General features: G+C 46.3%; 1 protein-coding gene across 1 annotated transcript; it reads right to left on the bottom strand.

The window, feature by feature from the left end:
- Positions 1–2,254: 2,254 nt before the first annotated feature.
- Positions 2,255–3,178, bottom strand: LOC122038455 (auxin-responsive protein SAUR50-like). Its single transcript, XM_042598212.1, has 2 exons — positions 2,733–3,178; positions 2,255–2,648 (listed from the first exon to the last, which is right to left on the bottom strand). The coding sequence occupies exon 1, from the start codon at positions 3,129–3,131 to the stop codon at positions 2,847–2,849; it is 285 nt and encodes a 94-aa protein (XP_042454146.1). The 5' UTR covers positions 3,132–3,178; the 3' UTR covers positions 2,255–2,648; positions 2,733–2,846.
- Positions 3,179–11,914: the final 8,736 nt, after the last annotated feature.

The following is an 11,914-nucleotide window of genomic DNA, read 5'->3' as shown; positions in this document are numbered from 1 at the left end:
CATGCACATCAAAAAATTAAATCGTGTCTTCTTAGTTTCTTAGACATCTAAAGATCGAATTACAACTTTTATAAATTAACAGATGAATTATTCTTAATGAGTGATTGACCTAAGAATACTAGATTGAATGGTTGTCTGTTATAAACACTTCTTAATTTACCTAGTGATCGATGACATATTTCCGTGGGATCAATCAGTCACTTTAAAATTAATCGATATAAGGACATCCATATTCGTAAACCTCTTAAAGAGGTTTATGCTCTGCCATATCATTGTCACATCAAAAGTTAAAAATCTTACTTCTTTTAAAAACCATTTTCTATTATCATAAAACCTCTTTCTTTTAAAAACTCCACTTCTTTTAAAATTCTCTCTCTATCCTCTCTCCATTATTTTTTTTATAAACCCAGTTCCAAAATTTTGATACAGGTTTATAAAAAAAACTATAAACCCCACCTATATAACGAAGAAAAAGTTTATATTGAGAGATTTATAGCATAAATTATATGCTATAAACTTCCTAGTGCATATGCCTTAAGTTAGATATTTGATGCAAATTAAAAAAAACAGTTAGTAGTAAATTAGATGGAAATTACATTTGATACAAATATACACACTTTTGTTTATTTCTTCAGCAATGGATCAAAGATCCGCTTATAGTTGTGGAATTTCTAAAAAGACTAATTTACTTTCAGATTTATCAAAAGAAAACATACTTATTTTTATTTTACCTTTCTTGTCAACCATTATGATAGTGTATTCAAATAATGACACCACTGTTATATAAAATTACAAAGAATAATTCTATTGTAGTATTAATTTTTAAAAATTAATATCATAATAATATTATATTTTAGAAAGGAAAACAAAATTGATTAATCATGTTAGCTTAGATGATGATCTGACTCTATGGAAGTTTCCCACAAGATAAATTGAGAAGGGATAACTCAGGAGTCCAACATCCTTTAGTCGCGTGTCTCATTTGGAGAAAAAATTTCTATAAATTTACCATAGTTAAGACTCAAACCGTGGGTGCTTGGATAATAATCTAGATGTCCTACCAGTGCACCATAGCCCTAGGAGCTTGTATTTTAGAAAGAAGTACCATTTTAGTGTTTGTAAATTCTAAAATTAATATTATTGCAATGTTAATTTTTAAAAATTAATACTACAGTTACGTAGCACAGATCTCCTGGACCACTTTTTTGTGATCCAAGGAATGTGTCACTCGTATTTGCGGCCGGATCATGACCGGGATCCGGCCGTAAATGGTTGCGATCCCTTTCTGGGTTCACCGTCCCCATCAGATTATAGTTTTTGTTCGGAGTGAGCGACCGGAGGCCGCTCGAAGGCCTCTGGTGGTGGATAAGTGGTCATGTTACTGGGCACCGAGCGAAGGTGTCCTCCGGGCAACCTTCGACCGTCCGCTCCGAATAAAAACTATAACTTGATGAGGACGATGAACGCAGGAAGAAATTATAACCATTTATGATCGGATCGTAACCATGATTCAACTATAAATATGAATAATATATCCCTGAATCATAAAAATAGTCCAAGAGACCCTGCCTCACAGTTACTCGACAATACTACACTGATTTTTTTTTAAAAAATATAACACCACTAATTTATGAAAAGGATAAAAGAAAAAACTAAGTACGTCTTTTATAAAATTTAAAAGTGAGATGCGTCTTCTAACAATTTTATAATTTTAAATGCGGCCTCATCAATTGTCAATTATGTTTCCACTGCAGCGTGACATAATGACACGTTAGCATTGCGTCGTCATTTTCATAATCGGATGATGAAAATTTACTTTATAAATATATGAAAAAAAACGTATGTATTGATTTTGATAACTATATTAGAGTTAAATTTATTTGTAATAATTTTGTTAAAATCGTTACATATTATAATAATTTGGTTAAATTTACTAAAAAAAATATGGTTTTAATTTTTCTCTAAGTCCAAGTGATTTTGTCAATTGAATTAATAAAGTCGTGACAAAACCTAGTCGAAATGGTTGGGGGTATAATAATTATGATCAGGGAAAAAGCTCAATGGCCCACTAAAAGCAAGTCGACAAATAAAGTCTAGATATTTCCCCACACAAAAATCCCTCGGCCCTACTTCTTTGAAACACAACCAAATGTCGTAATCGAAATTAATGGAGGCGGAACATGACTTGTTAGCAATTATATAACTAAATGAAAGCACAAATTAAAAAAAAAAGGAAGGAAAAAAAAAAACTCAGTGCATAAAAGTTGCAGTGTTTTTGGAACACACAGACAAAAAAAAACACGGATTTAGTTATGCAAGAATTCTGCTACTTGATCAGCGTTGCGTCGCCGTCTCGCGTCACGTCATCCCCTCCATCTTTCTCAAGCAGAGGCAGGCACATTCAAGGATTAGGGTAGACTTGAAGTTGTGCTACCGCCAATCAAGGAGCTCTCTTTTTGACGTCTTTGTTCTTTCCCCATTGGAACTTTAACCACAGGATCGCATGTCCTGCAAAAGCTAGCTACTTTTGTGCCAAGAGACATGGAGATGAAGATGGAGGGGGAGGCCTTCTTGCTGCACTTTGTTTTTTCCCCTCATAAAAGCTCTGTTCTTAATTAAGGCATGCAAAGCGGTTGATCATTTGGACGCTGTAAAAGAAAACAGTGATTCTGATGGTCCGAGCAATTTAAGTTATTGATGTTTAGTTCAGAATTAACTGAGGATGGACGAACAATATTATTGTGGCTATCTTTTTTTCTCGCCATCTCATCTCATCTCGTGCACAGTAGAGAACACATGTACAGAGTCTAGCAGGAAGATAACGACAAAGAATTGCCGGCCTGGGTTCACCGGAGAGCGGCGGTGATGAGAGTCCTAAAGGCGACCTCCTCGCAGGGGATAGTGAGGCCCTGCTCGTGGTCGAAGCCGAACTCCTCCTCCGCCTGCCGCAGCAAGCGCTGGAACTCCGGGTGGGAGAGGAAGGAGATGGGGACCACGAAGCGGCTCCGCTTCTCGCCCACGTACACCGCGAAGTGCCCCCGCGGCACGTCCGGCGCCTCCCCTGCCGCGCCCTGCTTGCGGCCCAGGCTCCAGCACCGCTTCAGAATCTGCTTGATGGCAGGCTTCCCCATGTTTAATACGTATCCAGGGACGAAGAAGGAGAAGAAGAAAAGTGAGGGTGGATGCAGCGGAGCTCTTTGTTTGGAGATAAATAGAGGAGGGAAGAAACAGAGGCATGTGGAAGGTTGAGAAGTCATGGAAGCGTGCTGGGCTCGCGGAACATGCGGGCTGACTGCCGGTGTTGGTCCTGGGAAGGGCACAGCCTGGCCCTCCTCTCCCCACCATTTGTTACCTAGGCATCCCCATGCAACGTGCAGTTGAACTAGTATGGGCTCACTGGTCCTTGTACGGTCCAGTCATTAGTACATGAGAAACTCTTTAATATAGTCAAAAGATAAATCTCTTCTTTTTTTTCCGGTCATTAGAACTAATAATTATTTATGATTTATCTTCTCGTTTTAGATAGATTGATGGAGGATATTGGAGGTAAACACAGTCAACTTACCAATTAGTGTGAGCTCACTATCTTCTTTCTTGTGGTTGTTTTCCAACTAAAAAAACAAGTATTAATCCTAGTGTCAGGAGCCAAGGTCTCCAATGAAGTCCAAATGACTTAATACTATAGGTCCGTCTCAATTATATAAAGGGAGATAAATTATAGAATTGACTATAGCCGCCAAATCATTGGAAGGTGGATGAAAATTTTCTAACTAACTTAACATGATTTGAGCTATCAATGATGATATTAATGGATCATGTTTAATAAAACTTCAAGTTTTTTTTCCTAAATCAATATTCTTACCAAAAGATTCTAAATATTATATAATTTTTAAAAAAAATAAATTATGCCTCCTCCTTTAGCCTTTAAATTTCTTTAATTTCCACTTACAATTATACTGTTTTGACACTCATGAATTGACTGGATCCACTCGATCCACCATCAGTCATTTGTCTGAAAATCATTTTTACTTTCAATTTATGGATGGCTACCTAAGTTGATTGACTTTTTCATCAATCAACTGATTCTATAAATCTTATGTCAACTAACCTTTGTAACTATAACATATTCAATTAATAACTCTTTTTAATTTTTTTACCAAGTGATTAATTCATCATTTAATTGAACTTAATGAATCGAATGTCTAATTGACTTAGCTATAAACAAAAATATTCTATTCACAAGCACCAAACTTGAATTAACTACTTAGTTAACTCAGCTTACTAATCAATTTGAGCTACTTCTAATTGATTGAAATTATGACTCTAAGGGTCCATGATTGAGTCTTTGACTAAGTTGAGATTTACTCTCTTCCAAGGATACAAATTTTTTAACTCTCATAGCTCACACAAGAGTGCACCTTTCATAACATGACTTCACCACCAATGTTGTCTCCCTCTAGGTTACTTATCACTTGGATGTATCAAGTCTATAACTTATTTTTTTCCAATCATCATCAACGTTGTCTCATATCATCCTTCTTTGATCTCAAATGGATCCTAACTCATCTAGTTAGCAAATTTAGTTGCACCAAGTCAAGTTCCATGATTTATTCCAATACCATCTTAATGCTTCTCGTCCTAGGATCTCTCGGATGCCTCATTTATACAATTTCAAAATTGCATTAGACCTCCAAGCCATTGAGTGTATGCCTTGGCTATGTCAAGTTATTATTCATACTCGACTTGGTCAGGTAGAATCTCTGCATGTTCAATGTGTATTTTTCTAAATTTCTATACATAACACACGTATTAAGTACATATGCAAGATATAATTTAAACTCTTTATTCAAATATCAAAACTCAAGATCAAGTTGTCCGAACACTCTCCCTTTTTTATATTTGGTAATTCTTTTAAATTAGGAAAACCAACAAATGAAATAAGACTTAAATTAGACCCCCTCTATGCTTAAGTTCCCCTAGAATTCAAAATTTTCTCAAGAAGAGATCAGGTTTCCAAATCTCTTCCCTTCTCCCAATGGTGATATTTTTAATTTAAATCTCTTCCATTTTTCCCTCTTTAACACGCATCAAAAAGATTCACTAATGAAGGCAAACATTCCACCTACCACTAGTCTCCTATACTCGAAGCTAGCCAACTAGTATCTAAGACAATTACGCTGCTTCTAAACTACATAAATGTGTCAATTTTTATTATTCATCAGATATTTTATAAAACTCCAAATTTTTTTTTCAGAGTGGTTTGTTTCAGCATCTAGATGGGAAAAAGAAATCAATTTACTCCAAAAATTACCATATTTTTGAAGTTTGATATAATTCTCAAAACTAACTAAAATATTCAATTTTTCTTAACCTTAAACTCCTAGTTTTGACTCATTCAATTGTAGATGCCAAATGAATACTAAAATGCACCCATGCATTAGCTTATGTGATAACAAATACAATTTAAACTCATTTCATGCATCTTAAACATAAATCCCGATGTTTCCTTAGCATGAAACTTCCCTAAGCCATCAATCATTTAGGATTGAGCTTGCACTCATTACCAAACCAAGTGGCATACCCTACCCATTAGTATGTCAAGTATCCATTCTTTGGGATCCAAAATTTATTGATCCCAATTGTGTTCACATGGCATTCACTACAAAAAAAAGAAATCTGTTATCTTAATGACCCCCTAGTGCCGGTCCCATGGATATGGAGGGAGGTAAATACAGGTGATCCGGCGGTAAGAATGGGGGATCCACTTCCTGAAGGGTCCCAGCCTGAGGACGGATGGAGGGTTGACTAAGCGGGTAAGGGTCGCGTCGAGCAGTTGAGCAGGTCCGAGCGGAGCCAGATATAACCCAGCCATCGGCTTGGGTTTCCGACGCCAAGGCGGGTGTCTGCCCGGCTGGAACCGAAGGGCCGAGCGGGTGTCTGCCCGGCTGGAACCGAAGGGCCGAGCGGGTGGTCCGTTCGGCCAGGATAAGGGCGAGGATACAAAGGTTAGCCGAGCGGCCTATTCGTTCGGCTCGGGATATGGGATGTCAGCAGAGACATGTCTAATGATTATGTCGTACACAAGATTTCACGATAGAGGATCTTGCCGTCACATCATGGAGAGGTTGATACAGTAGCGGTATGACCTTATGGATGCCCTTCTGACAGACCCATACCTGGGCATGGTCGAAAGCAGGTGATTGCTTTGATTGGCGCGCCCAGGCTCCTTCGAGAGGTCTATATAAGGTTTCCATTTCTTCACCGGAGGTACACAAGTCTTCTGTTTCTAAGCCACCTCTTTGTTATTCCTCGCCTGACTTGAGCGTCGGAGGGCCGTCGCAGGGACACCCCTCCCGGCTCGGTTTTGTTGCAGGTTCGCCAGAGCACTCGAGGATCCAGCAGGGAGCGCCACATCCCCAGCGTTCGTTGACCCCTGGTTCGGACAGGTTCAATTTGGCGCCGTCTGTGGGAATGCACCTGCATCCGAGCAGAGGCAATGGACGAGGCTGGAAGACTACATACCGTGGTACTCTCACAAGAAGAGTTGGACGCTATAGTCGAGGCGAGGGCAGCCAAGATAGTGGCGCAGCAAAAGGAGAAAGCACAGACTGAGCGAGTGCAACAGCAAACCTCAGCTTCAGCAGGCCGGGCGGCGCAAGCAGACCGCCCGGAATATGTTTCAACAGGAGGGTTCCCTCAGGCATTCTTCCGTACTCCCCCAGAAATCGCGCCCGCTCACGGGGAGCAAGGATCTTCGTCCGATGAGCCTCCCGTTCGGGATCATAGGAAGGGCAAAGCTCCCCGAGCGAACGCATCGCCTGAGCAGGTTCACCGACAGTTCTCTGAAGCCATACATCGGGATCCGCTACCAAAATACTATACACCACCGCCGATCGGAGCTTACAATGGGACGACCGACCTCGACGATCATTTGGGGAAGTTCGACAGCATCGCCACCTTACATCAGTACTCCGATGGCGTAAAGTGCCGGGTATTTCTCACTACTCTATCGGAATCTGCACATAGGTGGTTTCGGAGGTTGCCGGACGGCTCTATCAATAGTTTCCAGGAGTTCCAAACGGCATTTCTTCATCACTTTGCGAGCAGCCGACGTTATCAAAGGACAAGCGTCAGCTTGTTCACCATCAAACAAGAACCAAGAGAATCTCTCCGGGCGTATATACAGCGATTTAATCAGGTAGCGGTGGACATCCCCACAGCCACCTCGGAGACAATGGTAAACGCCTTCACGCAAGGCCTCGTGGAAGGGGACTTCTTCCGCTCGCTCATTCGCAAACCGCCCAGAGACTACGACCACATGCTACACCGGGCGAATGAGTATATAAACGTGGAAGAGGCGGAGGCTGCCCGACGGAAGGGAACCCATGCCGAACAGAAGCAGCCCGCTGCCCATCAGCCACCAAGAGGACCAAGAGTTGAGGCATCCCGGGCACATCATGCGAAGTCCCCGGTGGTCCAAGAGGTAGCGGCCGAGCGGAAGCATCGACTGCCCCAGTCATTTCCCTCAAAAGCAGATGCTTCGTCTCCCGAATTCAACTTATAGCAAGCCCCTCTTCTGGAACCTCAAGAGCGGGAGTTTGATGTCAAGCGGTGAATTGACTACATAGGAGAAAGATGGGTGGACGGGCCGTCGAGCAGATGAAGATCCGAGCCACCGACTCAATAAAGAAGGCCCCGAGCCGTTCGGCCGGAGGTATAATATCCGAGCCAAGCGCTCGACTAAGCAGACCCCGAGCCGTTCGGCCGGGAGTACGTTATCCGAGCTGGGTGAAAGGTGCGCTAAATGTAAATTTATATACATTTTGGTCGCCTATATGCTTGTAATGCAGGAAGCGAAAAGATGAACACATTGAGCATTCTCCGCCGAACGGCTTACTACGTGAAGACCCCTTGCCGATTTGGCAGGGGCATATAAATTAGCCGAGCCAGGAGCTCGAATAGCGAAGGCCCCCCGAGCCGATCGGCCGGGAGGTTTATATCCGAGCCAGGCGCTCGAAGAGCGAAGGCCCCCCGAGCCGATCGGCCGAGAGGTTTATATCCGAGCCAGGCGCTTGAAGAGCGAAGGCCCCCCGAGCCGATCGGCCGGGAGGTTTATATCCGAGCCAGGCGCTCGAAGAGCGAAGGCCCCCCGAGCCGATCGGCCGGGAGGTTTATATCCGAGCCAGGCGCTTGAAGAGCGAAAGCCCCCCGAGCCGATCGGCCGGGAGGTTTATATCCGAGCCAGGCACCCGATCGGCCGGGAGGTTTATATCCGAGCCAGGCGCTTGAAGAGCGAAAGCCCCCCGAGCCGATCGGCCGGGAGGTTTATATCCGAGCCAGGCGCTCGAAGAGCGAAGGCCCCCCGAGCCGATCGGCCGGGAGGTTTATATCCGAGCCAGGCGCTCGAAGAGCGAAGGCCCCCGAGCCGATCGGCCGGGAGGTTTATATCCGAGCTGGGAGCTCGAGGACGAAGGCCCCGAGCTGCTCAGCCGGAGGTATATTGTACGAGCCGAAGGCTCAATTCGGAAGGCCTTGTGCCGCTCGGCCGGAGGTATATTGTACGAGCCAAAGGCTCAATTTCGAAGGCCCCGTGTCGCTCGGCCGGAGGTAAATTATCGGATCCAAGCACTCGACGACGAAGGCCCCGAGCTGCTCAGCCGGAGGTATATTGTACGAGCCAAAGGCTCGATTCCGAAGACCCTATGCCGTTCGGCCATGTAAACGTTGTCCAAATTAAGCTTAAAAGCCCGTCGAGCTCCGACGTTAAAGATCGAGAGCCGCGCCGACCGGTTATAAATATCCGCGCCGTCGAGCTCCGACGTTAAAGACCGAGAGACGGTCCGACGTCTATAAACCCTCCGGCCGGGAAACCGGGAGACGAGCCGGCGTCTATAAATTCCCGAGCAGAAGACCGACGAGCTCCGTCGTTAAAGATCGAGAGCCGCGCCGACCGGCTATAAATATCTGCGCCGTCGAGCTCCGACGTTAAAGATCGAGAGACGGTCCGGCATCTATAAACCCTCCGGCCGGGAAACCGGGAGACGAGCCGGCGTCTATAAATCCCCGAGCAGAAGACCGTCGAGCTCCGACGTTAAAGATCGAGAGCCGCGCCGACCGGCTATAAATATCCGCGCCGTCGAGCTCCGACGTTAAAGATCGAGACGGTCCGGCGTCTATAAACCCTCCGGCCGGGAAACCGGGAGACGAGCCGGCGTCTATAAATCCCCGAGCAGAAGACTGACGAGCTTCGTCGTTAAAGATCGAGAGCCGCGCCGACCGGCTATAAATATCCGCGCCGTCGAGCTCCGACGTTAAAGATCGAGAGACGGTCCGGCGTCTATAAACCCTCCGGCCGGGAAACCGGGAGACGTGCCGGCGTCTATAAATCCCCGAGCAGAAGCCCGACGAGCTCCGTCGTTAAAGATCGAGAGTCGCGCCGACCGGCTATAAATGTCCGCGCCGACGAGCTCCGTCGTTAAAGATCGAGATCCGCGCCGACCGGCTATAAATATCCGAGCGGAAGACCGACGAGCTCCGTCGTTAAAGATCGAGAGTCGAACCCGCGACTGTGAGCTTACTGGATGAAACTAAGGACGCCAAATAACGAGCGTTCGCAAGTACTAAATTGATTAAGTCCGATCGGCCATCAGTTTGCCAATACTTCGCATTCACTGAATGCAAACACCATAGCCACGCGCTAAACGATTTCGAGGAAAACAAGTCAACTGATTAACCTGATCGGTCGTCTAGTGGGGAACACGTGGAGCTTAACTGACTCTACGGATAAGCACCAAACAGACAAAAGAAGGGCAATGAAGGGCAAACAAAAATACAAGCAAAGGAACACAACTATGCCGAATGGCGCGTACAAAAATTTTACATCCGCAAAGCGGATGAAATACAGAAAGTACTTGGAAGAACTCGCCTCACTCCGGGTCTTCGAAGTTAAAGAAACCGTCCGGGATGTCGTCTATCATGGTCGCCAGATCGGAGGCGGGAATGTGCATTTCCGCCGGGAGGTGGCCACCCTTCTTCAAGTACGCCATGGTGACCTTGACCGCCTCGGCGAAAGTTGAGGAGACGTTGCCACAGAACTTTTCGCCGAACCGCTCCGAGCGGAGGTATTCTTGGCGCGCTGTTGCTAGGCGACTCGGCTCTCCCTCCTTATATTTTCTGAGCGCCGCCCGTGAGGCAATTAGCGAGTCCTGGAGAACTTTCTGGTCCGCCTCCGCTTTAGTGCGTTCAGCGGAGCGCCCATCCCGTTCGGCAGCTAGTTGGGCTTCTAGCTTCTTAGATTGCTGATCTAGGGCTCGGACTTCAACTTTCATCTTGTCCAGATCAGCAATCGCCCGCTTCTTCCGGCTACTGGCGCGCTTCACGTCTGCGTCGCGTTTCTTCACCAGGCCTTCAAGTCGAGCCACCTCTGTAGCCAGGTCGGTGGCCTTCTTCTGTTCGGCCTCACGGGCTTGTTTCTCCCGCTCGGCCGATGGACCCCCCGAGACTTGGAGTTTTTCCATGAGATCCTCCAGCTCGGCCAGCCGATGGCTAGTGGCGATTTGCTCCGCCCAATACTGTAAGGGAAATAATAAAATCAGGAATCGAACAGTAACATAGCATAGGAAGAAAAATGAACCTACCTGAGTGGCCTGCTGCATGTGGTTATCGCCGAGCTGCTTGGGCGTCATGAGGGCCACCCGAATCTGGGCGTCAAAGTTTGGCGAGCGCACCCGTCAAGGTTATTTCATGAACGGGGCTTGATGGCCGATCGGTAGACAAAATATCGCTGGGCGGCGAGACGATGGGCACCGGCTGGCGCGTGCATTTCGCTCGCCCGCGCGACCTCGATCCCGAGGCGCTGGGTGCCGCCATCCAGACCCGGCTCGACGCACTGGTCGGGGAGATGAGCCATTGGGCGGCGGACTCGCATCTGTCGCGGTTCAACGCCGGGGCGGCGGGGACATGGATGAGCCTGCCGGTCTCTTCGACGTTTCCGCCGAACTTCCAGTGGTGAATCCCGGCCTGGGGACTCCCAACTCGGCTGGAGCAGAGGAAGCAGGATCCGCCTCAACCTCCGCTGAAGCGGATTGGGTAACTTCTGTTTCAGGCCCCTCTCCTGTAGCTGCCGGGCGGCTGGGGATTAGACCCCGCTCGGCGAGTTCTTTTTTGGTAGCCGCCTCAATTTCCACGGCTTTCAATTTCAGATGATCAGTAGCCTTAGAGCGCCACATGACTTCAGCTGCAGTGGAAGAAATTAAAATCAGTTAGACAAAAGAGGCGAAGGGAGTAAAAGAGTCCTTACCCATGCGGTAGGGGAGATTGGCCCGAACGGGAGATAAGCCAAAAATGTACAACACTCCCTTGAGAAGCAACTGGTCGATTTTGTATCGCTGACCGGACAACCAGTTTGCCGCATGAAGGTAGGCTGGATTGCTTCTGAATTTGCCGAGTTCCGGCTGGGTCGGCACAGCGGTCTGCCATTTGGTTCGGAATGCTGACCGCTCGGGAAGTCATATGTAGAAGAAGAACTCCTTCCAGTGCTTGTTGGAGGTCGGCATATTATCAAAAAATTTGAAGCCTATTCTACTTTGGAAAATAAAAGTGCCCAACTCGGATTGTTTGGGGTAGAAGAAGAAGTGGAATATTTTGGGGTCAAGTGGAATACTATGCAGCCTAAAGAGGACGACCACCCCGCTCAGTAGCCTAAAGGAATTCGGCACAAGTTGGCCGAGCGGGATGCGGAAATAATTACAAACTTCCAAAATAAACGGATGGGTAGGAAATCTAAGGCCGCCTTGGAATTGGTTTAGAAAAAAACAAATGGTACCGATCGGAGGGTTATGGGGCCGGTCGGTCGGGTCGGCTATGACTATTTCATGGTCGTCAGGGATCCCGTAGGTCCTAACAACGCGCCGGG

The sequence above is a fragment of the Zingiber officinale genome, chromosome 1A, assembly GCF_018446385.1.
Source record: "Zingiber officinale cultivar Zhangliang chromosome 1A, Zo_v1.1, whole genome shotgun sequence".
Taxonomy (NCBI): Eukaryota; Viridiplantae; Streptophyta; class Magnoliopsida; order Zingiberales; family Zingiberaceae; genus Zingiber; species Zingiber officinale.
Note: the sequence above shows the minus strand (reverse complement) of the source record. Positions and strands in the feature narration are given on the sequence as shown.

What these genes read in the sequence shown, in the direction of transcription:
- LOC122038455 (XM_042598212.1), bottom strand. Translation starts at nt 3,131, where the DNA reads ATGGGGAAGCCTGCCATCAAGCAGATTCTGAAGCGGTGCTGGAGCCTG.